Here is a 27,665-nt window from a genome sequence, read left to right on the forward strand (position 1 = left end):
GAATACTGTTGGTAGCTTGATAGGGATTGCATTGAATGTATAAATTGCTTTGGGTAGTATACTCATTTTCACTATATTGATTCTTCCAATCCATGAACATGGTATATTTCTCCATCTATTAGTGTCCTCTTTGATTTCTTTCACCAGTGTTTTATAGTTTTCTATATATAGGTCTTTAGTTTCTTTAGGTAGATATATTCCTAAATATTTTATTCTTTTCGTTGCAATGGTGAATGGAATTGTTTCCTTAATTTCTCTTTCTGTTTTCTCATTATTAGTGTATAGGAATGCAAGGGATTTCTGTGTGTTGATTTTATATCCTGCAACTTTACTATAATCATTGATTAGTTCTAGTAATTTTCTGGTGGAGTCTTTAGGGTTTTCTATGTAGAGGATCATGTCATCTGCAAATAGTGAGAGTTTTACTTCTTCTTTTCCAATTTGATTCCTTTTATTTCTTTTTCTGCTCTGATTGCTGTAGCCAAAACTTCCAAAACTATGTTGAATAGTAATGGTGAAAGTGGGCACCCTTGTCTTGTTCCTGACTTTAGAGGAAATGCTTTCAATTTTTCACCATTGAGGATAATGTTTGCTGTGGGTTTGTCATATATAGCTTTTATTATGTTGAGGTATGTTCCTTCTATTCCTGCTTTCTGAGAGTTTTTATCATAAATGGGTGTTGAATTTTGTCAAAGGCTTTCTCTGCATCTATTGAGATAATCATATGGTTTTTGTTTTTCAATTTGTTGATGTGGTGTATTACATTGATTGATTTATGGATATTGAAGAATCCTTGCATCCCTGGGATAAAGCCCACTTGGTCATGGTGTATGATCTTTTAATGTGTTGTTGGATTCTGATTGCTAGAATTTTGTTTAGGATTTTTTGCATCTATGTTCATCAGTGATATTGGCCTATAGTTTTCTTTTTTTGTGGCATCTTTGTCAGGTTTTGGTATTAGGGTGATGGTGGCCTCATAGAATGAGTTTGGAAGTTTACCTTCCTCTGCAATTTTCTGGAAGAGTTTGAGCAGGATAGGTGTTAGCTCTTCTCTAAATTTTTGGTAGAATTCAGCTGTGAAGCCGTCTGGACCTGGGCTTTGTTTGCTGGAAGATTTTTGATTACAGTTTCAATTTCCGTGCTTGTGATGGGTCTGTTAAGGTTTTCTATTTCTTCCTGGTCGAGTTTTGGAAAATTGTACTTTTCTAAGAATTTGTCCATTTCTTCCACGTTGTCCATTTTATTGGCATATAATTGTTGATAGTAGTCTCTTATGATCCTTTGTATTTCTATGTTGTCTGTTGTGATCTCTCCACTGTCATTTCTAATTTTATTGATTTGATTTTTCTCCCTTTGTTTCTTGATGAGTCTGGCTAATGGTTTGTCAATTTTATTTATCCTTTCAAAGAACCAGCTTTTGGCTTTGTTGATTTTTGCTATGGTCTCTTTTGTTTCTTTTGCATTTATTTCTGCTCTAATTTTTAAGATTTCTTTCCTTCTACTAACCCTGGGGTTCTTCATTTCTTCCTTTTCTAGTTGCTTTAGGTGTAGATTTAGGTTATTTATTTGACTTTTTTCTTGTTTCTTGAGGTGTGCCTGTATTGCTATGAACTTTCCCCTTAGGACTGCTTTTACTGTGTCCCACAGGTTTTGGGTTGTTGTGTTTTCATTTTCATTCGTTTCTATGCAAATTTTGATTTTTTTTTGATTTCTTCTGTGATTTGTTGGTTATTCAGGAGTGTGTTGTTCAGCCTCCATATGTTGGAATTTTTAATAGTTTTTCTCCTGTAATTGAGATCTAATCTTACTGCATTGTGGTCAGAAAAGATGCTTGGAATGATTTCTATTTTTTTGAATTTACCAAGGCTAGCTTTTATGGCCCAGGATGTGATCTATCCTGGAGAAGGTTCCATGTGCGCTTGAGAAAAAGGTGAAATTCATTGTTTTGGGATGAAATGTCCTATAGATATCAATTAGGTCTAACTGGTCTATTGTATCGTTTTTTTAAAGTTTGTGTTTCCTTGTTAATTTTCTGTTTAGTTGATCTATCCATAGGTGTGAGTGGGGTATTAAAGTCTCCCACTATTATTGTGTTATTGTTAATTTCTCCTTTCATACTTGTTAGCATTTGTCTTACATATGCGGTGCTCCCGTGTTGGGTGCATATATATTTATAATTGTTATATCTTCTTCTTGGATTGATCCTTTGATCATTATGTAGTGACCTTCTTTGTCTCTTTTCACAGCCTTTGTTTTAAAGTCTATTTTATCTGATATGAGTATTGCTACTCCTGCTTTCTTTTGGTCCCTATTTGCATGGAAAATCTTTTTTCCAGCCCTTCACTTTCAGTCTGTATGTGTCCCCTGTTTTGAGGTGGGTCTCCTGTAGACAACATATGTAGGGGTCTTGTTTTTGTATCCATTCAGCCAGTCTTTGTCTTTTGTTGGGGCATTCAACCCATTTACGTTTAAGGTAATTACTGATTAGTATGATCCCGTTGCCATTTACTTTATTGTTTGGGGTTCGAATTTATACACCATTTTTGTGTTTCTTGTCTAGAGAATATCCTTTAGTATTTGTTGTAGAGCTGGTTTGGTGGTGCAGAATTCTCTCAGCTTTTGCTTGTCTGAGAAGCTTTTGATTTCTCCTTCATACTTGAATGAAATCCTTGCTGGGTACAATAATCTGGGCTGTAGGTTATTTTCTTTCATCATTTTAAGTATGTCTTGCCATTCCCTCCTGGCTTGAAGAGTTTCTATTGAAAGATCAGCTGTTATCCTTATGGGAATTCCCTTGTGTGTTATTTGTTGTTTTTCCCTTGCTGCTTTTAATATTTGTTCTTTGTGTTTGATCTTTGTTAATTTGAGTAATATGTGTCTTGGGGTGTTTTCGTCTTGGGTTTATCCTGTTTGGGATTCTCTGGGTTTCTTGGACTTGGGTGATTATTTCCTTCCCCAGTTTAGGAAGTTTTCCACTATTATCTCCTCAAGTATTTTCTCATGGTCTTTCTTTTTCTTCTTCTTCTGGAACCCCTATGATTGAATGTTGTAGCGTTTAATATTGTCCTGGAGGTCTCTGAGATTGTCCTCATTTCTTTTAATTCGTTTTTCTTTTATTCTCTCTGATTCATTTATTTCTACCATTCTATCTTCTAATTCACTAATCCTATCTTCTGCCTCTGTTATTCTACTATTTGTTGCCTCCAGAGTGTTTTTAATTTCATTTATTGCATTATTCATTGTATATTGACTCTTTTTATTTCTTCTAGGTCCTTGTTAAACCTTTCTTGCATCTTCTCAATCCTTGTCTCCAAGCTATTTATCTGTGATTCCATTTTAATTTCTAGATTTTGGATCAATTTCACTATCATTATTCGGAATTCTTTATCAGGTAGATTCCCTATCTCTTCCTCTTTTGTTTGGTTTGGTGGGCATTTATCCTGTTCCTTTATCTGCTGGCTATTCCTCTGTCTCTTCATCTTGTTTAAATTGCTGAGTATGGGGTGTCCTTTCTATATTCTGGCAGTTTGTGGAGTTCTCTTTATTGTGGCTATTCCTCACTGTGTGTGGGTTTGTACAGGTGGCTTGTCAAGGTTTCCTGGTTAGGGAAGCTTGTGTCAGTGTTCTGATGGGTGGAACTGTATTTCTTCTCTTGTTCAGTCGCTGCTGTGGGGAGGGAGGGAGGGATGCTGCAAGCAAATAACACTGGCGCGGCGCCGCAGTGCCTCAGCCACACTGGGTCTGCCCCGCTCACTGCGCGTGTAGCCTCCTGCCCACACTGCTCGGGCTCTAGGTTGTTCCACCGGGAACAATCCGAGGCTGGCCCTGGGTTGCATGTACCTCCCAGGTCCAAGCCGCTCAGGTTCAGGCACTTGGGTAGTCCTCAGAGGCGCAGACTCAGTTGGGCCTGAGTATTGTGCTCTTCCCAGGTCCGAGCAGCTCAAGTGATGAGGTGTTTGGCAGCGCCAATGCTGCGACTTATCGCCTCCCGCCACTCGGTTATCTGGGCACAAAACCGGCGCACCTTCTTAGGCAGATGTTAACCGTCCAGACCCCCAAGAAGTTTTAGTTAGCAAAGAAGCCTGCTTACAGTTTTATAGATAATGTCTCTCTGGGGCTGCGATTGCCCCCTTCCGGCTCTGGCTGCCTGTCACCGGAGGGAAGGTCTGCAGCCGGCTATCTCTGTTCAATTCTTTGTTCCGTCGGCGCTGGGCCTGGCGGTGTCTTAGGTTGGGGCTGGCTTTTCGCGTGGTAGATATCCTACAGTCTGGTTTGTTAGCCCAAATTATTTCGCTCAGATAGTGCTCAGGTATTCAGGCCAGATTCTTACTCTAAGCGATGCAGCCCCGCTGCGCCTCCCTGCCCAGCCCCGCTTGTTAATGGCGCGTGCAGGCGTCTGCTGCGCTGCTTCTCCGCTGGCGGAGTTACCGTAGGACTCGCAATCTTGAGTTTTAATTGTTCATTTATTTTTTTCTTCCTGTTATGCTGCCCTCTGTGCTTCCAAAGCTCGGCACAGATTCGCAGTGAGAAGGTTTCCTGGTGTTTGAAACTTCTCTCTTTTAAGACTCCCTTCCCGGGACGGAGCTCCGTCCCTCCCTCTTTGTCTCTTTTTTGTCTTTATATTTTTCCTACCTCCTTTCAAGAGTTGGATTGCTTTTCTGGGTGCCTGATGTCCTCTGCCGGCATTCAGAAGTTGTTTTGTGGAATTTACTCGACGTTTAAATGCTCTTTTGATGAATTTGTGGGGGAGAAAGTGTTCTCCCTGTCCTACTCCTCCGCCATCTTCGGACAAGTTCTTAGAAACATACAACCTTCTAAGAGTGAGCCAGGAAGAAATCAGAAAATTATAAACAGGCCAATCACAAGTAATGAAATTAAAACTGGGATTAAAAGCCTTCCAACAAACAAAATCCAGGATCACATGGCTTTACTGGCAAATTCTAGCAAACATTAAGAGAAGAGCTAACACCTATCCTTACTCTTAAAAAAAATTGCAGAGAGAGGAACATTCCCATACTCATTCTACAAGGCCACTATCACCGTGATACCAAAACCAGACAAAGATGTCACACACAAAAAGAATGCTATGTGTCAGTATCACTGATGAACATAGATGCAAAAATCCTCAACAAAATACCACCAAGCCACATCCAGCGACACATTAAAATGATCATACACTGTGATCAAGTGGGATTTATCCTAGGGATGTAAATCAATGTGAGACACCAAATTGAAGAATAAAAGCCATATGATTATCTCAATAGATGCAGAAAAAGCTTTCGACAAAGTTCAGTAGTCGTTTATGATAAAAAACCTCTCTAGAAAGTGGGCATAGAGGGCACCTATCTCAACATAATAAAGGCCATATATGACAAACCCAGAGCAAGCATTATTCTCAATGGTGAAAAGCTGAAAGTATTTCCTCTAAGATCAGGAACAAGACAAGGGTGTCCAGTCTTGCCTCTGTTTTTCAACATAATTTTGAAAGTCCTAGCCATGACAGTGAGAGAAAAAAAATAAAAGTCCAAATTGAAAAAGAAGTAAAACTGCCACTGTTTGAGATGACATGATAGTATACATAGAAAAGCCTAAAGAAGCCACCAAAAAACTACCAGAGCCCATCAGTAAATCTAGAAAAGTGACAGGGTACAAAATTAATACACAGAAATCTCTTGAATTTCTTGTACACTAGCAATGAGAGATCAGAAATTATGTAAACAATCTCATTTACCATTACAATGAAAAGAATAAAATACCTAGGAATAAATCTACCTAAGGAGGCAAAGGATCTAGATGTAGAAAGTTATAAGATATTGATGGAAGAAATCAAAGATGATACAGAGAGATATACTATGTTCTTGGATTGGAAGAATCAGTGTTGTGAAAATAACTGTACTGCTCAAAGCAATCTCTATCACATTACCGATGCCATCTTTCACAGAACTAGGAAAAAATTTGCAATTTGTATGGAAATACAAAAGATCCCAAATAGCCAAAGCAATCTTGAGAAAGAAGAATGGAGCTGGAGGAATCAACCTTCCTGACTTCAGACTATACTATAGTAATCAAGACAGTATGGTACTGGCCCCAAAACAGAAATATAGATTCAGTGGAACAGAACTGAAGGCCCAGAGATAAACCCATGCACTATGGGCACCTTATCTTTGACAAAGGAGGCAAGGATATACAATGGAGAAAAGATAGCCTCTTCAATAAAAAGATAGCCTGTTCAATAAATCGTACTGGGAAGACTGGACAGCTACATGTAAAAGAATGGAATTAGAACACTCACTAGCATCATACACAAAAATAAACTCAAGATGGATTGAAGACCTAAACGGAAGGCCAGACGCTATAAAGCTTTTAGAGGAAAGCATAAGCAGAATAAACTCCTGGACATAAGTTGCAGCAAGATCTTTTTTGATCCACCTCCTATAGTAATAAGAATAAAAACAAAAATAAGCAAGTGGGACCTAATTAAACTTAAAAACTTTTGCACAGCAAAGAAAACCATAAACGAGTTGAAAAGACAACCCTCAGAATGGGAGAAAATATTTGCAAGTGAAGCAACTGACAAGGGATTAATCTCCAAAAGATACAGACAGCTCATGCGGCTAAATTTCAAAACAACAAACACCCCCAATAAAAAATGGGTGGAAGACCTAAATAGACATTTCTCCAAAGAAGACATACAGATGGCCAACAAATACATGTAAGGATGTTCAACATCACTTATTATTAGAGAAATGCAAATCAAAATTATAATGAGATACCACCTCACACTGGTCAGAATGGCCATCATCAAAAAAATCTACAAACAACAAATGCTAGAGAGGGCGTGCACTGCTGGTGGGAGTGTAAATTAATATAGCCACTACCGAGAACAGTATGGAGGTTCCTTAGAAAATTGAAAATAGAACTGCCATATGAACCAGCAATCGCATTATTCTGTATATACCCAGAGAAAACCATAATTTAAAAAGACATATGCGCTCTGATGTTCACTATACCACTACATGTTCATCAAGAGAGCAATGGACAAAGATGTACATATATACAATGGAATGTTGCTCAGCCATAAAAGGGATGAAATTGATTCATTTGTAGAGATTCATACAGAGTGAAGTCAGGAAGAGAAAAACAAATATCATATATTAACACATATATGTGGAATCTAGAAAAATGTAGAGATGGTCTTATTTGCAAAGCAGAAGTAGAGACACAGATGTCGAGTACGGATACCGAGGGGAAAGGAGGATGGGATGAATTGGGAAATTGGGACTGACACACATATGCTATTGATACTATGTATAAAATGGATAACTAATGAGAACCTACTGTGTACCACAGGGAACTCTACTTCGTTAATGCTCTGTGGTGACCTGAATGGGAAGGAAATCCAAAAAAGAGGGGCTATATGTGTACATATAGCTGATTCACTTTGCTGTACAGTAGAAGCTAACACAACATTGTAAAACAACTAATAAATCCAATAAAATTAAAAATTAAAAAAAAAGACATGAATAGGTATAATCTTACCAAGGGGAAAACATGAATGGCAAGCATAAGGCCACATGAGATGTTTCACCCACTTAGGTAAACAAATGTTGGAAAGTTCGATAATAGTAATATTGACCAGAAGCGGGATCAAGGGGAAATTTTATATACTTGGCTATAGATTACTCCGTTCACTTTGGCCAGCAGCACTTTTCATTGTCACGTAAAATGGAACATTTGCATGTCCTACAGTCTTTCTGTCCTGCTCCTGTGCATATTCAGGACAGAACCATCTGCTTGCGCACATAACTACTTGGAGACCTCTTGAGAGCAGTATTTGTTCACAATTGGAAACAAAATCATCCCAGATGTTTATGAGCAGAAAAATGGGCACATGTGACCACACGATGTGGTATTCTACAGCAGTATAAACAAATGACCCAAGTCAGAGTGTGGACATATTTTGCAATATAATGTTGAGTAAGAACATCAAGTTGGTACATTGCAATGTCACATCATTTTTTCCATAAAGCTCATAAGCAAAACTATAGAATAAAGATATACATATGTAACCTATTTTTTTTTTAAAGATAAAGGTAAGGAAATTGTGAACAGAAAATTCACGGTAAGTAGCCTCTTGCTGGGGGGCAGGAGAATAGGATAGTAGAGTGACATACACATATAGGTGGAGCTACATAATCATGTTGGTTCTTCAGTTGAGTGATAAGGTCGTATGCTTTTGTAAGTTTCAATAATCAAGATAATAAAAACAAAATAGATTGCTGAAAGGGCTATATATGTTCTCCAGCACCCCCTTTTAGAGAAATACATGGTGCAGGAAAGCAGGGGGTATGAAAGCCAGTCACTAGGCTGGCCCCAGGCTGGTGTCTGGAAACAGGGATTTCAGAATCTCCTCCCACCTGAAGTGCCCAGAGCTAAGAGTGGCTCCTCAGTGCCTGCGCCCTGTGTGTGAACAGTGTGGTTCACACTGAACATGTGCTCTCCTCTGGGGACTTGGGGTACCTGCCGGGCAGGTGTGTTCACATGATCAGTGCCTGGTACAAAGTATCTCATGAGCATTTCACTCGGGGAATTGGTGCCACCTGTCTCCCCAGGGTCCTGAAAGTGTGCCTGGTTTCCTCTAGACTTCATTCCCTGTGCTCCCTCTCCGTGCCTTTTCCCTCTGACAGCTGTGCTGTGTTCTCACAGCGCCCAGGAGTCCTAGTGAATTACTGAACCCAGGGGGATCTTGGAGACCCCAACACAGCCTGTAACTTAAAATTGCAGGCTTTGTTAGGAAACTTTTAGCAGGTTGACAGTTAAACAATAGTAGTCATATACACACTCAAGTACTCTTGGCATAATATAACTTGGAGCCCAAGTAGGGGATGGACTTACTGTTGGGGTTGATTGGTTACTTGTCAGAAGAGCCAGTCCATGCAGGTTATGTGTTCTGGAGCAGTTTACCAAGTAATTAGTTGATTGCAAACTAGTTACCAGCATTACTAACAAGCATGTGACAGTCATTGTGCACACACTGTCAGAAAAAGTCCTTTTAACTTGTGTCTGGTTGGGTACTGAGCACTGAAATAAAGATGATGTGGTCAGAATTTTCTCAATTATGGTTCCACTGGAGGAAATGACTGCTTTTCAAATGAAGTTGGATAAGCACTATTTGTTGTAAAAGTGTTTATCGTGTACGTAACGTTTCTTCCAGAGATGTGTTACATCAGAATTTTGAGAGTTACAAGCCTGAGGTCCAGGAGTTGATTTGTGTGGCTGATCGTTTGGGATCCCTGATGCAATATGAAACACCTGGTTTCCTGCCAAACAAGAGAATACACAGAGGTATTTTAAAACGATCTGAAAATGGAGCAAGGATTGTTAAACTGTGTTGTACTTTTGCAAAGAATCATTTGTTGTGCTTACTCAAAATCTCCATGTGGTAAGAACAGAAATGAGTAGATTCATTCATACTGAGTTCTGAGAGAAGAATGCTTCTGGCTTTGGCTCTTACGCTGTTGCTTGGGGTAGGTGTAGAATGTAGATCATCAGTTATTGCTTTAAGTCAGACAGCTCATCCACCAGAGCCATCCCCTTCCTATAGGGTGAAGAGGGATTTGAACCTCAGTTCCTTCAGGATTGAGAGGAGACAAGGCTGCAGTTGTCTCCAGTTTCCTCTAATAGAGCTGAGTTTTAGTCAGGCTGTCATGATGGTAATGCATCTCTGGTCTTGTTGAATTTCCAATACTTGTGATTCTCTTTCAATATAATGATTCCTGAATTGTTTATTGAGTTGTTGGTGAAGATCATTCCCTCTAAAGGGTACTTACAAACTCTGTTTCCCCCATATTTCCTTCTTTTAGCCATGGGTTTGGCAGCATTAGAAGTCATGCAAGCTGTACAGCGTACCTGGACGAATTCAAAGGTTCGAATGAATGGGAAAACACGGCTGATGCAGTGGAGAGACATGTTTGACATCGCAGTAAAATGGAGACGGTAACTGGCATTTAAATGAAAATAAACCAGAAGTCGAATCAATGTAATATAATGTTAAGTCTCCTCTAGTTAGCAGATTCTGAATCTGTTTTATTAACTAATGTGTGTGCGTGTGCATTCAGTCACGTCTGACTCTTTGTGACCCCCATGGACTGTAGCCTGCTAGAGTCCTCTGTCCATGGGATTTTCCGGGCAAGAATACTAGAGTGGGTTGCCATTTCCTTCTCCTTTATTAACTAAGAATAGATCTTATAAGTTATGTTTCCTGCTGTTATTCATTTTCATGAGAAAAGCACTGCTCTGCTGGTAAACCTGCACTGACTTCTTACTTGGTCCACTTGGAATATCTTTGGAATTTGCAGGTTTGTGTTTCATGTTTTTAGATGTAATGGACCGAGAAGTTGTTTTCTCCCCACTTTCACAAAGACTTGTACATGTTTTATTTTAATGCTTTTGAACATTTCTAGGTTTTATAAGGTCTTCATTTTTAATAAGCCCTGTTTTGTAGGATTGCTGACCCAGACCAACCAGTGCTGTGGTTGGATCAAATGCCAGCACGAAGTCTCAGCAGAGGTTTTAACAATCACATCAATTTAATCAGGTATGAACATTCTGTTTATCTTTCCTGTTTTCGTAGCAGGTTTTTTTTCTGTTAGTTTTGGCTGGGCTGGGTCTTTGCTGCTACGTGCAGACTGTCTCGAGTTGTGCTGCGTGGGCTTCTCGTTGTAGTGAGAAGCGGCTTCTCGTTGCAGAGCACAGGCTCTAGGTGCCCGGACTTCAGTCGTCGCGGCGTGAGGGCTCAGTAGCTGTGGCTCTTGGACTTAGTTGCCCTGAGGCGTGTGGGATCTTCCCAGACCAGAGGTCAAACCCCGTCCCCACATCGGCAGGCTGATTCTTAACAACTGGACCACCCGGGAAGTCCAAGGAGATTATCTTAAATGATCAATTTACAGAGACTGCAAGCAACCTATTTCTCCTTTCTTGGTGACTTTTGGACACAAATTAGCCCTGTACCTGCAGGGTCCTGCCTGCGTTCTTTTGAGCTGGCCTGGTTGCAAAAAGAAATGTTGTACCCTTTTCCAATCTCTTTGATGCAGAGCTCAGTTGAAGGGTAGAATGCCAGATTTTTGCCTAGACGTCCATCTTTGAATGGTCCTAAATTATCATAGAAAGTACTTAAATAAATGACATTACATTACCATTATATTATATACTTATAATATTGTGGCTCAAAGAATTCTTGTAGTGAGGGAAAGGCTTCCCCCTTGAGCCACCCTGCAACACACAAAGGGTTTGGTTTAAAGACTGGGCGCTAAGCTGCCTTCCTGGGAGGTTGAGCAGGTTAACTGGAGAGCTTTTGTTTTGTCCAGAGGCTTCTGAAAAGTCAGGGGTATGGGTGAAGTGCTCACCCTGTTATTCCACCCTCTTAATAAATGATGAGCAAATATTAAAGAGCAACAGCTCCAAGGGGACCCACTGAATTTAATTTTAGCTAAATTTTACAAATATGGTAGTTTTGTCACATTTAAAATGCTTCTAATTCCAGAAGCCTGAATCAAGAAAATATTCTACTATACAACTTCAACATTTGAGTTTAATGGAAATGTTATTAGGATATTTATTGTTTTAATTTCTAGAAAATACATTTCCTTTCCCCTGTGACTTGTATATTCATGTTTCTTACAGAATAATCTGTGACATTTACAGGTAGACTCAACTAGCTTTAACTGAAGGCCACTCTCCACGTGCTGAGCTGCATGGTGGTGAAGTACAGCTCCTGACTTCAGAAGACTCCTAGCTTAGTGAGGGAGGCAGACCAGTGAGCTGCCATGTAATGCTGCTCTTGTGTACAGGATGCCAGGCGTCCCAGTCCAGCCTCAGGTGATGCTGTTTGGATAGATGGAAAACAGAGGTGGATGAGGCATGAACAACTGCCCTCCCCCTCAACCCCGACACCAGTGAGTTAGGCATGGTCAGGGAAGTACAACTGTGATTAGTTTATGGTTAAGGGACTGTCAGAAATCAACCCTAGAAAGATAGGCAGTAGCCAAAACATAAATAGCTTTTTTTCCTCAACAAATAACTAACATACCCATGCTAAGTCATTTTCTATCTGGAAATGATAGCCATTCAGAGCTCAGAAGCAGAGATGTGACCTGAACAGATTTGTACATCTGGATGATCACTTCGGCCACAGATGGAAAGGCAGCAACTTCCCTTGGAGGGATAGGGAGTGGTTAGAAAGTTGTGTAACGTTTGGGTGCACTGATGCAGAGGTCTGGAAAGCTCTGTGAAAGTGAGCCAAAGGGGACGAGTGGACACGAGAAGGCAGGGTCGGAGCACTGGTGGTGGCTTAGAAGTGGGGGTGAGTGTGCAGCTGCGGGGATGTGGTTGCCCCAGGAGGCCAGGAAGCCCCAGGGCAAAAAGCAGGTGAACACGTTTGGGAGCTGGAGTGAATTCCTTAACTCATGTTTGACACGCCAGTGGGGAGCCCAGGGAGCTGTTTCAGGGAGTAGTTGACTCTGTGTGCTCTTGGACACATGTGTCAGCGTGTTGGCTATACATGAGGTTCTGGGAGGGTTTGTTGCTGTTGTTTTTAAAATTATTTATTTATTTATTTTTGGGGCTGCACTGGGTCTTCATTGCTACAGGCTGGCTTTCTCTAGTTGCAGCAAGTGAAAGCTACTCTCGTTGCAATGCACGGAGTTTCATTGCAGTGACTTCTCTCGTTGTGGAGCACAGGCTCAGTAGTTGTGGCACACAGGCTTAGTCGGTCCGCAGCATGTGGAATCTTCCCAGACCGGGAATCAAACTTGTGTCCCCGTCATTGGCAGGTGGATTCTTATCCACTGTACCACCAGGGGAGTCTTGGGATAGTTTTGAGAATGGAGGTTGGGGTAGAAATGGGAGGAAAATACTATTTAGAGTGGTGGAGGGGATGAAGACAGCGAGTAAATTACACAGTCAGAAGGAGTATTAGCAGCTAACGCTGTCAGGAACACTGAGAACGGGAGGGGGTATATTGCTGGGAAAGGGAAGGGATTCTTAACGGTAAAGTGGCAAATAAGTCTGGGCCTCATTTCAGCACTTGAGAACTTTTCTCCCTGCTTTGGCATCTCTGGACTGAGTTTGGTACCTTTCCTCCAGAGTGCTCTCCGTTGCTGACCATCAGTTTTGCTAAGACAGGCGTTTGTATCTCCCGTTCTCTGACTGCAAACAAACCAATGCCCCAAACCTCTTGGCTGCATTATTCTCACAGCTCTCTTACTGTCCTTTTGAATTAATGTTGAAATTAGATACTATGGAACATATCTCACTGTGAAAACATTCTCAACATATATTTTTTTCTTAACAGGGGTCAGGTGATCAACATGAGATACCTGGAATATTTTGAGAAAATTCTTCATTTTATTAAAGATAGAATTCTAGTTTATCATGGGTAATCTTTCAATTTTCTTTTTCATGGTAATGGATAGATTTTATATATTTTTCATTAGTTATATTTATGAAACTTGAAAACCACGCCTGTTGACAGACTGAACAGAATATATAACATTTTTACATAGTGTTTGGAATCATAAAGCCTTTCAAATCATTTATCAACCTTTTTAAAATAGCTTTACAAACTCCATGGACCTCAACTGAGTGTTTTTAATCTTACAGCCCTGTGGCTTTTCTAGCCTCTCTCCTGTCTTTAAATTCAGTGAAAGCAGGATATTTCTTTAAATTTCTTAATTAGGGATTAAATGATGGATTTTAGCCTTAATACTCATTCTCCCTCAACTGAGAGGCTATGCAGTGTAGATAGGACAGTGGACAAAAGCCCGGGGAAAAAGAATTCTGAAGGTTAGTTGTCACCAAGTAAATGTAAAATTGGTATAAAAGCCTAGTAGTATACTTCCATTTGAGCAACTTTAGGAATAAAAAACATATACTTCTACTTTCATAGTTGAAATAGGAGAATCAAAAGTTTTCTGACCAAGCCCAGACCCATGCATGTCCACATAGACATTGGCTGTCCATCCGTTCTGGTTTTCCCTATTTCATATCTGGACAGACTGCTGTTTCCCTCATTCTCATCTGTAGCCCAACACTTATTAGATTAAACTATTCCCTTATTTTGATACTTTGGTTGTGGTCCATCATTTTGAATATTGAGCCACTTGTAATTAAGGATTTATCTAAATTAAAGGTAATAGTGTAACTAATTACTGATTTCTGTGTTAATTTTAGTTGCTTTCTCTCTGTTTCCCCTTTAAAGAGCTAATAATCCTAAAGGATTGTTGGAAGTTAGAGAAGCTCTGGAAAAGGTCCACAAAGTGGAAGACCTCCTTCCAATTATGAAGGTAAATTTATCATCAAAATCTCAGCAGTTGTTTTTAGGGAAAAAATTAGTACTCTTTGAAAGAAGAACTTATTATCATTAGATGCATATTTGTTAATGTTATTAGTATTTTAAGTTTTATAAAGTGTGCCACTTAAAAACACCGATAAAAACACATTCTGAATAATAACCAAAATTAAAGCAGACCCTAGAAGGTAAGAAAATGCAATAAAGAAAGCAAATTCAGTTCAACTAAAGGTTTACAGAAAGAGAAGGGGGAACATTAAGATCAGGAGGGAATGTGTATAATGGGTGATATGTTCTGAGTGATTGATTCCCTCCCTGAGAGAACAAGCATCTCAGATCGGTGTTTTAAAACCCAGCTGTGCTCTGTTCACTGGAAACACCTGTGACAAGATGATAGTCAAAGCGTTCAAGGCTGAAAGGTAGGCCAGGCAAATGCTCCTGGAGAAAAGCAGGTGTGGCAACGTCAGTATCAGAAGGATTTGAATTCAAGATAAAGGGCCCATCAGGGGGAAATAATTATATTGTTTTAAAAGTATAATCCAGTAAGAAATTAGAACTTTATGAACCTTTTCTCCAAACTACCCAAAATGTGCCCACAACAGGTACATTTGATTTTTTTCAATTAATAGTTTGACCTATAACATAAAACTTGAATAAATATTCTCCTTGTAGCTATAGTAGATAAGACTGATGTACATCAAGTAAATGATAAGACATTTCTGTGTATGACAAAGCTCACACATTTCTAAAGCATAACCAGGAGGCATCTTGTCATGGGCAAAGCCACGAGCTGGCCCCATGCCCCAGGCCCGTCTGCTACTGGGCTGGGCCGTCGCTCCTGGCTCGCCTCCAGGCTCTGTGTGCTTATGAGCCTTGTTTCTGGCCAACCTGGTTATTTTGAGGGTCTCGTGAACTGAGGTGTGGTTCTCAGTCTTCTCAAACCCGTCTTAACTCAGCAAACATGTTCAGATGGCCCATTTACTACACTAAAATCAAATCCATAAGAATGCACATACTCAAAAAACCCCTTAGAAGGTCACCATAGTGCTCTAAAGGAGCTCTAAAAGCTAAGTCATTTATAGGCAAGAAACAGTAGGTCAGCATTCAGGCATATCTTCATGAGAAGCCACAAAGAAGTAGCCGGTTGCTTGCACACGTGTGTAAAGTCTTGGTGAATGTGACAGCTCCAGAGGCAGCCCTGCAGCGATCTATCATTTGGTGACTCAAGTATCATGAGCTATGACTTTGGTGATATGGTTTTCCATAATGGTAAACCACACTTAATAGTTCTGTACAATGTACAGATATACTCTTTCCTCAGTTTATATGCCGTTTGCATTTCTAGAAAAGTCAGTGGGTATTTCAACTGTAACAGATATTTAGCGTGTGAGGGTAAAATGGAGTCTGATTCCAGGCCTAGGTAATTATTACATTACAAACAGCTTCTTCATCCATGTGCAGATCCAGCGGGAGTCATGCCCGTGTGACTGTCCCTCGCACCTCATCCTTGTAGCCACACGCTCCCCTGAATTCCCCAAATGTCCTCCAGGGGGCAGAATGGCCCCACCAAGGACTGCTGGATGCACCAGACAGAAGGAAACTGGAGCCTGACTCAGATTTTAGTCTTCAGCTTTCCAGTGGGTGTTTTCGGCATTTAAATTTACTATATTAGGCAGAATAGGGAAGCAGCTGAGGGATATTGTAACACATATATATGAAAGTGAAAAGTGAGAGTGTTAGTCACTCAGTCATGTCCCACTCTTTGTGACCCCATGGACTGTAGCCTACCAGGCTCCTCTGTCCATGGAATTCTCCAGGCAAGAATACTGGGGTGGGTTGCCATTCCCTTCACCAGGGGATCTTCCCAACCCAGGGATTGAACCCGGGTCTGCTGCATTGCAGGCAAATTCCTTACTGTCTGAGCCACCAGGGAAGCCCATAGTATGTGTGTATGTCTGTGTGTGTATTAAGAAAAGCATAATGCACAAAAGGCTGCAGTTGTGTGGAGAGCTGCTAAGGGGCCCAGCATCACCCCGCCACCCACCCAGTGTCTGACTTCCAATGCAAAGTCATTGCCTGTTTGGCTATATCTGGGAATGGCCATCTCACTGTGGCCTTGCACACCGTGCCTCCACGCAGGCTGGGTGTGTACTGGTGTTTCTAAAGGCACACATAGAAGTAAATAAAAATATGCCTTTGTGTTTAAAGTGCTTGTTGAATGTGATGCCCTGACAGGTTCTTCTACACGATGTCCTTCTGCCAGGTTCAGAGGTACCTCAGTTCCCCTCTGGGCAGCTGGCTAGTGAATTAAGGGACTGGGTGTCATGAGGGCCTGGGCCCCCTGTTTCCATGTGCAGCTCAGGCAGGACCTCACCTTGCCGCATCTCACCAACTGGGTTTCCTCACCTGTGAGATCGAGGTCGTGGCCTATCTTATAGGCATGCAGGGAGCATTAAAGAGAATTGACGCATACCCTTAAGTGTTAGCACATTCTGCCCCTAAAAGTCCTTGTCCTCATACAAAGACATCTCTTGTCTCAGCCCCTGCTGCCAGCCTTCCTGCCCACATCCACACATGTTCACCTTTTCCTGGACCTTAGTGAATGCCCACTGGTTGCTGTTTTTAGACAACCTTTTCCTCCAGTGTGTTTTGTGAAGCACAACCTCTTTCTATTTTACTGTCGATTCTCTTATTCAAGTCTGCCAATCCTAAACAATATTGGCTACACTCAATAACCGAATTTGGGGAGAATGTTTCTGGAGCAATGACAACACCTATTTATTGGCTTTTCAGTTTGTCAGAAGTGTTTTAAACAGAAAGCTGTGTTCATACTCATCACCCTTAAGAGCCATTCTTACCTCTAACTCCTTTAGAATACTCTGCTTTGTTACTCTATGGTCTGCACAGTTGGGGTATGTGCGTGTGTGTGTATAAAATTCTCAGTTGACAAAATTCTGAGTACTTTTCAGACAGATAAGAGTCTACTTTGAAGAAGCACTAGCAAAAATGCATAGTGCTATTTTGAGTTGTAGGATTGAATACAGCTATCCTGCTAAGAGTCAAAGTTCCTGCCAATTAAGATGAACAAGAGAAAAGACCCAAGTGGAGCTCTTCGGAGTGAGAGTTGCCACTGAAGAAAGGCTGTGTGCGTTTTGCGCTGAGGTTCTCTTCTGGCCTCTGGCAGGGGCCATGGGGAGTGTGGCTTGGGCTGAGAGAGTGGATGGGGGCCTAGGGACAGGCACAGGCGTCCTGGACACTAACCGCCAGGGCAGAGGACACCATGTCTTGCGTTCTCTGAGCCTTCTAGAAACATCAAAGTCAGAGTTGGCGCCGCAGATTGGGAATTTACAATGAATCTCACTAGTAATGTGAATTTTCTTTTTCCTTGAAAGCAGTTTAATACTAAAACAAAGGATGGGTTCACTGTGAACACCAAAGTTCCCAGCCTCAAAGACCAAGGGAAGGAATATGATGGCTTCACGATTACGATTACGGGAGACAAGTACGTGCGCTTCCTCAGTGTGGGTGTACAGAGGGGGGCAGGTGTCAGAAAGTGTGCAGACACCTGGTATTGCCAGAGGAGGGTGGACATTCCGGGCTTTTGCTGTCTCCTGAAATGGAGATTATCAAGGTCCAGTGTATCACTAGAACCAGCTTTTTTGAAGCTTGTTGTGAGGAAGACTTTTACCAATTAAGTGAAAAAAAGATGAGAGATTGACAGATTGAAGGCTGTTATTGGAATTTTAAATATAGTTTTAATTCATTGTGGGAGTACAAGTACGTCTCATTGAAAATTTAGAATATAGATAAGCAAAGATAAAAAATTTTAAATCATTGTTTCCTTAAAAACTGAGATTATACTGTACATATTGTTTTATAACCTGTTTCTTTTCTACTCTTGCTCTGAACATTTTCCCATACCTTATTCTTAAAAGCATTTCTAAAAATTGCCTAGTATTCTATTTTTGGAATATTATAGAGTTACTCCTACTAGTTTTTACTTGTCATTGATCATTTAGGATGTTTTCCACTTTTTCAGCTTATATAATAGCACCAAATGAAAATTTGTGGTCATAATCATTTTATGTCCATCTGAAATCCAAACTTCACCTCGGAGCCTCCACATCCTTGAGCTTTGGTGGCATGATCTTGACCCTCCCCAGTTACTGTCCTCCCCACAACACGCATTCCTCAGTTGCTGCCCTGAGCTCCACCACATCGGCATCAAGGGTGTCTGGCAGCTCAGCTTTGGGCCCCACATCCTCTTAGCCCCTCTGCCTCCTGGTCTCTTGCTTCCATGTCAGAACTCACACCTTCCGGAAGAAACACCATTTAGCAAAGATTCTGTGACTTTTCCTTTGAGGTCTCCATCTCTACCCCAAGCCACTTATCAAAGTACCTTCCCAATAAAGATGGTTCTCCTCGCATAAAAGGAATTCCAGGGTTTTCTATTGATGTAAAATTATTGTCTCATTCCTCTTCACCCACCCATGATTCAGTTCCCAGCAGAAATGAACTACTAAGTAAGAGTACATAAATCCTTCCCCCAAACACAGCATCTTCCTCAGCTGTCTCTTTTCATCCCATTTGTTGTCAGCCTTGCTTGGGGCCTCTGACCCCCACGAGGACTCATGACTCGTATCTCCATCTCCGGTCTCCTGGGGCCTGACCAATGCTTCAGTGGGCTCCACCCCACTGGGTGTTCCCCTGGATCCAAAAATCCCTCCCTAGTCCGTACCCTGCCACTGCCTGCTGACTCCAAAATCATCTCCCCTGCCAGACAGGCAAGGCCTTTTGTAATAATGGCCTCAAACAGTGCTTCCTGCTTTACCTGAAGCACTTTGCTGCCAGAACCAGGCCTGCCACTTCAGCTGGATGACTTGTTCCCCGAGGTCACCTCCTACCTCTTGGGTCTGTTTCACTCACAGCCTCATCTTGAAGACCCAACCAAGTTCTGGCCCCTTCTCCCACAAAGCATTTTCTGTTTTCTTCCACATCTTCCAAATTAGATCAACTTTCTCCTCTGAACCTCTGATCAACTGTTACCGCCCTACGCATGGACTCATAATAATCTGTGACCTTGTTTCCCCCTCCTTTCCTTGATAAAGACAGCTGCTTTGCCTTGTTGTTCTTCATAGGATCTAAGGACTATTTTCAGCATTTTGGTACTGGTGTTATACAGTAAATACCTGTTGCATGGAACTTTTATCCTGCCCCGGGCCTCACATGGAGCTGCACATGCAGCAGAGTTTTAAAAAATGAAACTGTGGAGGCCCAGAACTTGTTTTCTGTGCACAGCCCCAGCTCCTGCTCTTCTGATGTAAAAGAGTGATTGTCTGATAAAACTGAAACACATTGAAATATGTTGTACTCTGTGAAGTTATTTCCTCCTCTGTTGGCTTAAGCTCATAAAAGACGTACATATGAATCTAGAGCCTATTATACAGATTGAAGTTAAGTCCAAAGGAGAAAAACAGCTACTGTGTTTTAACACATATATATATGGAATCTAAAAAGATAGCACTGATAAACCTATTCTCAGGGCAGGAATAGAGACACAGACACAGAGAAAGGACTTGTAGACACAGCAGGGGGAGGAAGGGGTGGGATGAACTGAGAGAGCAGCACTGACATATGTACATTACCGTGTGTAAAACAGACAGCTAGGGAGAAGCTGCCGCACAGCACAGGGAGCTCAGCTCAGTGCTCTCTGGTGACCTAGAGGAGTGGGATGGGGGTGGGAGGGAGGGAGGTTCAGGATGTATGTATACTTACGGCTGACTCATGTTGTTGTATGGCAGAAGCCAGCACAACATGGTAAAGCTATTATCCTCCAATTAAAAATTAAAATTAAAAAACAAGTTTTTTTTAAAAAGTGCATACGGTTAAACTGAGCAAAATCTATTTGTGACAAAACCGCCTGCTACGAGACACGCCTCGGCAGTCTGCTCAGAAACGCGTGGACACTCCTCGCATGTCCTGCCACATCAGCGAGTGCCGCCTGCTGCTGCCCCACACCCCTGTCCCCGTGTTTAGCTCTGTGAATTGTATAATACATGCCTCTGACATACATTCTTGTATTTCTAGGGTTGGCAATATACTATTTTCTGTGGAAACTCAAACCACAGAAGAGAGAACACAATTATATCATGCCGAAATAGATGCACTTTATAAAGATCTAACAGCAAAAGGAAAAGTACTGATTCTCTCATCAGAATTTGGGGTAGGTTTCTGTTTGTCTTCATTTTATCCATGCTGCTATGATTCTTTTGTCCTCTTTCACTGAGATCGTACATTTATGCTTGAAATCAGCCTTAAATAACCAGGAAATACTTCTTTTAATATTCTTATAGAGACAGTTCCGTATTTAGTAACTACAGAAACTGAGAGAGGGGAATGTATGTAGTTACTGTGTTATGCTATGCTATGCTAAGTCACTTCAGCCGTGTCCAACTCTGTGTGACCCCATAGACGGCAGCCCACCAGGCTCCCCCGTCCCTGGGATTCTCCAGGCAAGAACACTGGAGTGGGTTGCCATTTCCTTCTCCAATGCATGAAAGTGAAAAGTGAAAGGGAAGTCGCTCAGTCGTGTCTGACTCCCAGCGACCCCATGGACTGGAGCCTACTAGGCTCCTCCATCCATGGGATTTTCCAGGCAAGAGTACTGGAGTGGGGTGCCATTGCCTTCTCTGAGTTACTGTGTTATATTATCAGAAATTGGAGCTTTGTCAGTATTTAAGTGTATAGGTTGTCCATGATGGACGTGACTGTTTCCTGGACTGCAGGCTCCTCCACCATTGCTTTCTGATTCAACGGGGAGCTACATCCTGCTCCCCAGGAGCTACAATGTCACCTGCATGATTGTAGCTCTTACTGTGTGGAGAGTATAGGGGGTGCTCCATCCACGTTCTGGAATGGATACCCATGGCTTTTGGAAAGTTCCTTTATTTCTCTGGATTTTATTCAGTTTATACATATAATTGGAGGAGGGCGTGGCAACCCACTCCAGTTTTCTTGCCTGGAGAATCCCATGGACAGAGGAGCCTGGCGGGCTACAGTTCATGGGGTCACAAAGAGTCAGACCCAACTGAAGAGATTTAGCATGCACACACATATATAATTAAGTGTATCGATCACCTAAATCTCAGTGGCGGGGGGAGGGGTGATGCTAATCAGAATCTTGGAGTAGAGAGGCCTGTAGTCTGAGAAAGTATATTCAATATTAATAAGCACTTTGTTTTATTTTAATCCTAATGTTTTTTTTTGACTTTGCAAAATCCTAATTTTGACTTTGCAAATAATGTTATAGACCAAAACAGATATCTACGTTTATCAGAAAAAGTTTGCTGTTTTGAAGGCAGCTGGGAGCATACTGCTTAAAACTAAATTGTACATATACCCTTTCATTAGAAAAAAATGATGTGAAAGAGTATAATATATTCAGGGATATGAAAAGTAGGTCCTTGTAGGAGAAGAATGAAATAATCCTCTTCCTAGTAAATGATTCTGCTGTGTCTTGTCACCTCATAAAAATGAGTTTATAATCTATTATTTAAGTTCATGAGCACATATCTTTTTTTCCCTAGGAGGCTGATGCTGTTTGCAACTTAATCTTATCCTTAGTTTACTATTTTTATAATTTAATGCCGCTCTCTCGTGGATCCAGGTGGGTGATATCCTATAATCTGACAGTTTTGTGGTGAAGAACACATGCCTTTTGCTTGCATTTGCTGTGTGGGTATGAGTACAGGTATCCTAGCAATGGCGAGAAGCCCCCTTTGATTTTCCAGAGTCCACCCGAAAGTGATGTCCTTGATCTACTGCATCATCAAGGATTCTGGAAGGTAGTTCTAGTAGAAGGCTCTTGGTGTTTACAGGCTGGAGCTCATTCATTCACAAAAATGTATCCAAATCTCACTCTGTGCACACATGCTCTCACTGTGCTTTAATTCCTGGTGTTTGCCCAGACTGTTACCCTGCTGCCCCCAAATTTTGGCCATTAATTGACCTTTAGCCCTAAAGTTTAATACTTTTGCATCAGCAACCATCCCAAAGTATTATTACTGTTATAAATGAATTCTACTTAGCGAATTCATCAGGAGTCTTTCAAGTGTCGTTCAAACAAGGGTGTGTCTGTAGAGCTTTGTTTTTATTCCCTTTTGTATGGTACCATGTACAGCGAATCAGGTGAATGGTGTATGCTGTTGTTAGCACATGTTTGAATTTCAGATGTTTTGGTTAAAATCATATACTTAAGTGTCTTGATCTCTGATTAATACTTTAGAAAGTAAAACTCTCCTAAATGTGGTAGTAAGTTTTCTTGTACTATTAAAGAAGCACTGGGAGTTGGGCATAATGGGCGCAGGGCGTCCACTGGTGGTGATGGATGGAAACTGGGCTGGTGGTGATCACTCTGTGGTGTAGACATGTGTGCACCTGGAACTTACGAGGTAAAAATGGCCTTGAAGTAAAATAGGAACAGAAATGTTGTACCTTAGGCACAACTGTTATAGGAATGCTAACTAGATCTATAACATGCAGGGGGCCTCCATGTGCCTGTTCATCCACCGCTTGCAGGCACTGTGCACGCGTGTGTTCACGCAGCAGCTCTGGGGGCTTCTGTGTCACTTGAGAAGGAGGTCCAACTCCAGTCACCCCCGGCTCCCCCTCAGCCCCTGCACCTGTCCGGTCCCTGACTGAGTCTTGTTGACTCTGCCTCCTAAACCTCTCCTCTCCTCATGCTCCTTGCACGTGCCATAGCTCAGATCGGCTCATCTCTTGCACTGACCTTTCTTTTTTAAAAAAATGTTCATTTAATTCTCTATTTTTGGCTGCACTGGGTCTTTATTGCTGTGTGGGGGCTTTCTCTAGTTGCAGTGAGCTGGAGCTACTCTGTGTTGAGAGGGCATGGGCTTCTCATTGCAGTGGCTTCTCCTGTTATGCAGCACTGGCTCTAGGCACTCAGGCTTCAGTAGCTGCAGCTCTCCAGCTTAGCTGCCTCGAGGCATGTGGGATCCTTTCAAACCAGGAATCAGACCTGTGTCCCCTGTAATTCACAGGCAGATTCTTAACCACTGGACCACCAGGGAAGTCCCCCTGCTTATCTCTTGCACTGACCTTTCTAACTGGTCTCTCCGTTTCCAGGCTTTTCTTTTTCCCTCTTTGTGCGCCAGTTCTTTATATCTGTTGGCTCAGGTGCCAACTCAGTGGCGTGATGCACAGTGCCAGCTCCTCCCTGCCCTGGTTTACCATGGCCTCATCACCTTTCCTGTCATCTACCCTCTCTCCATCCTCACTCTGGTCTCTCCACCACACCCCCTGCTTGTCCAAACACCTTCCTGTCCCGCCCAGCCAGCCACTTCCCTGCCTTCTCCTCTCCATTGCCCTGCCCATGGCCTTCAAAGATAAAGCACATGTGTCCATGGCCTCTGTGAGGGCTTCCCTATTAGGTGACTGCAGGGCTGACTCCCTTTCTCTGGTGTCCATTTGCAGAGGCAAGAGCTCTGTCTTAGCTGTCTTCGTCCTGGGGTGCCTCTCACAAAGCACACAGATGGCATCATAATACAAATGTCAGAGCCCAGAGTGAGTCTGGACATGGCAGGAAGGAAGTGCACATAACCCAGCCTTCAGACCAGTCTGTTAGTACTTTCTGAGATGCGTTCTTTTTCTTCTTTGGGGCCAAAGTTTTTATTGTTAAACTCTAATAATATGTTTGCATTTACAAAGTATAATATATATATATATATGCATTTTAAAGCCAAGCCTCATGCAGTTAAAAATGTAAGCAAGCAAGGTCTTCCCTGGCAGTCCAGCTGTTAAGACCCCATGCTTCCAATGCAGGGGGCTTAGACTCAGTCCCTGCTTGGGGAACTAAGATCCCACATGCCATGTGATGTGGCCGATAATGAATTTTTTAAAATAATAGAAAGCAGGCACATTTTCTAATTCAGTGTTTTCCTATAAGAATAGGAAAACCAACTGAAAAGAAAACTCCTAATTAAAAGAAACTTTGTCTCAGAAAAATATTATTGTTACACATTTACCCCTAAATTAGTAAACCAGTAAATATTTTTCTTAGTAAATTAGCAAATATTTTTAGAACAAATGAAAATATTCTTTTAATGTCTAAAGAAGTGTTAAAAGAAATACAATGTCATCTTTTAGGATGGGAAGTCCATAGTGTGGTAACCGTCTGTGGCCTGGACTGACTGGTAATTGTTCTCTATCTGAATAGTGTGATCGCTTACTCAGTGATTGTGGGAGCGCTGATGGCAAGTGGGAAAGAAGTAGCAGGAAAAATTCCCAAAGGAAAGGTATGTTGGAGCTGGAGCCAGAAGGGAAAAGGTTTCAATTCCAGTCTGTGGAGTTTTATGTTAAGACACATAAATGAACCGAATCCCAAAGGGAGCCTCCCCTCCATTAAATCTCTTTCTCTTTCAGTTGGTTGACTTTGAAGCTATGACTGCCCCTGGTTCAGAGGCCTTTAGCAAAATAGCTAAAAGCTGGATGAACTTGAAAAGGTAACTTCTTGATAGGGGTCGACAAAAGGATGTGAAACTGGAATTGTACTAATTTTTTATGGGTTATGATTATATAATGAATTTAATCTGCTTTTCAAAGTTACTATGTTTTTGTTGTTATTTATGACCCCTTAACAGGTGAGTGTATGGATAAAAATGAATAATGAATAAAATAAGGAAGCCAGTTTGTGAAGGAAGGGTTATAGGTGTCTTATTTATATAGTCAGATATTCCTGTCTCTTGGCTCATTGATCCTTTGTCCCAGACTCGCAGAGTCTGTGTTCAGGAGGGATTTTGAAAACTGAGCTGGACCTGACTCAGACTTCTCTGGGTGGTGGCACCTGCCTTTCAGCTGCATTTTTCCTTTCCTCTTTGTTTGGGGAAGGTGGTGCTTTACTGTAATTTAGGTACAAAATACATAGGAGTCAGGGAAAGCTGCAAGAAATTACTCCTGACGGTTACTGTGGGAGGGCCCAGTACTATGATCTTCCCTGGCTCTTGTTTTCAAAAGCACCATAGGAGCACATAAATAAATATATATATATGGGCTGAAATTAAACTCACAGATGGTTTCATAGTTAATTTTGTTGTTGTTGTTGTTCAATCCTAAGTCATGTCCAGCTCTTTGCAACTTCATGGGCTACAACACGCTAAGTTCCTCTGTCCTCCACTGTCTCCCAGAGTTTGCTCAAATTCACGTCCATCGAGTCTATGATGCCGTCCAACCATCTCATCCTCTGCTGCTGCCTTCTCCTTTTGCTCTTAATCTTTAAGCACATCTCACTATTTAACCTTATTGACTCTTGCTCCTTCTCCATGGTTTTTTTTTAATATCATAGAAACTTCCAGTTTTGCCTTTCCATATCTGTTCAACATAGCAACCACTCTAAAAATTGCTGGATAATCCGTGCTCTGTTTAAAACGGAAGTTTGTCTCTGTAAGATACTTTGGTCCCATTTGTAAGTATTCCATTAGCTTTGTAATGAAAACTCCTAACAGTTACACCGCCTTCTGGTATATTTTTGTCTCAGGTTTACTAGTTTACATGTATTTTAGTAACATGATCATAAGGTCAAAGGCCTTGCCTCTGTTTCCTGCATAATTTTACAGTGTTGATCTTTTAACAACTCTTTAAGGAAAAAATAGAAACGCCACCTTATGTTGTGCAGCTACAGGTTTACAATGTAATTGAGACCCATTCCACACTCCTTCAGAGAAGGCAATGGCACCCACTCCAGTACTCTTGCCTGGAAAATCCATGGACAGAGTAGCCTGGTAGGCTGCAGTCCATGGGGTCGCTCAGAGTCGGTAACGACTGAGCGACTTCACTTTCACTTTTCACTTTCATGCGTTGGAGAAGGAAATGGCAACCCACTCCAGTGTTCTTGCCTGGAGAATCCCAGGGACGGGGAAGCCTGGTGAGCTGCCATCTCTGGGGTCGCACAGAGTCAGACACAACTGAAGCCACTTAGCAGCAGCCACACTCCTTACCAGGAGTAAGTAACTCTGGGAGTTAGGAATACCGTCCTTCTTGCTGCAAATACAGGGAAGTGGGTCTGAGAGGAACCACTAAAGCTGATAAGGATCAAGGCTGGACCCAAATCATGTGTCTTCAGGTTCCACGTCTATCGTGTGCCTCAGAGGGATGTGTTTGCGTAACACTCACTGTGTAAGTCAGAGATTGACTTTCTTTCCGAAGGCTGGTTGAATTTACCCGCATCTCATGATGGGAGCCTGCTGATACCCCATTCATTGCTACAACAGGATCTGCTCTGCTCACAGGTCCCCCTGCGATGTGATGTTGTCTGATGTCATGCATGTGGAGTACTGTAAAGTGAATATTATAATAGGAATTGGTGTAATATAAGCTTTGCCTTTTTTGGTAAAATTGTGTTGATTTTCACACCCTTGCTTTGCATTTTTCTCTTTCAGTATTTCACCTTCTTATAAGACTCTTCCGTCTGTGTCAGAAACGTTCCCAACATTAAGATCAATGATCGAGGTGCTAAACACAGACTCCTCTCCACGTTGTCTTAAGAAACTCTAGTTACGCCGTGGTATTTATACAAGTAAAGGGCCGGACCTCTTGCTTCTTAAGTTATTTTTTAAAACATGGAATTATAAAGAAATTAGGTCCTTTATTACTTTTGATACCAATTTTTGATAGGAATTGAATACTTGAAATCATTTTATTTACCTTTCTGAACCATAACAGAAATCATGAAAGAGGGTTTTGAGGGGACAGAAGAGCTCTGTGTCTCTGGGATGGGAGGCATTTGCATTAGCCAGTGGCCACTTGGTTTCCACTTACAAAGTCATATGACTCCTTCCTCATGGCGAAAAATGTTTACTCCGAAAACCAAAAATTAACAATTAAAGGGAACAAAAGCTACAACAAAACAGGAGTGTTTTCATTCCTTTAAAAATCTGGATGTTTTTCAAAGACCTTCTTTTTATGCATACTGTGATAATGCATCTTGTTTTCAACTGACATCGTCCTCACGTGTGGGTTCTCCATTTCGTTTGAACCGTGGAAGATTTGTGGCCATCAGCATGCCTGGAGCTCATGACCTGGGACACTTTTGTTGAATGATACAGACAGTATTTGCCAGTGACTCAAACACTGAATTATTGAAACATGTTTTATTTGTTTTTTCCTCTTTATTGGAAAAAATAAACGGGGTGATTTCTATAAATCACCAGTTTTTGACACTGGATTATGTATGTTTTTATTTTGTGAGCCAGTTTCACTTTCAGGTATAAGAACAGTCAGAAAATTGCTAACTTTCTTTTGCAGA

The 27,665-nt window shown here is 41.5% G+C and overlaps 1 protein-coding gene across 8 annotated transcripts in view; it reads left to right on the forward strand.

Annotated features, from left to right (window-relative positions):
• Window positions 1-27,665, forward strand: part of TTC13 (tetratricopeptide repeat domain 13) — a 105,305-nt gene that overhangs the window by 59,514 nt on the left and 18,126 nt on the right. For 4 of the 8 annotated variants that reach the window (XM_070364938.1, XM_070364941.1, XM_070364943.1 and 1 more), the window contains 11 exons: window positions 9,215-9,345; window positions 9,864-9,996; window positions 10,505-10,597; window positions 13,352-13,435; window positions 14,258-14,342; window positions 17,740-17,849; window positions 20,435-20,570; window positions 21,934-22,013; window positions 24,582-24,660; window positions 24,788-24,867; window positions 26,800-27,582. In XM_070364938.1, the coding sequence (XP_070221039.1) occupies window positions 9,215-9,345; window positions 9,864-9,996; window positions 10,505-10,597; window positions 13,352-13,435; window positions 14,258-14,342; window positions 17,740-17,849; window positions 20,435-20,570; window positions 21,934-22,013; window positions 24,582-24,660; window positions 24,788-24,867; window positions 26,800-26,914 (1,126 nt within the window). In that variant the 3' untranslated portion in view covers window positions 26,915-27,582. Of the gene's footprint in view, window positions 1-9,214; window positions 9,346-9,863; window positions 9,997-10,504; window positions 10,598-13,351; window positions 13,436-14,257; window positions 14,343-17,739; window positions 17,850-20,434; window positions 20,571-21,933; window positions 22,014-24,581; window positions 24,661-24,787; window positions 24,868-26,799; window positions 27,583-27,665 lie in introns of those variants that run through there. The other 4 variants (XM_070364939.1, XM_070364942.1, XM_070364944.1 and 1 more) reach the window with 2 other exon arrangements.

The sequence above is a fragment of the Bos mutus genome, chromosome 28 (genome assembly GCF_027580195.1).
Source record: "Bos mutus isolate GX-2022 chromosome 28, NWIPB_WYAK_1.1, whole genome shotgun sequence".
In the NCBI taxonomy this organism is placed as follows: domain Eukaryota; kingdom Metazoa; phylum Chordata; class Mammalia; order Artiodactyla; family Bovidae; genus Bos; species Bos mutus.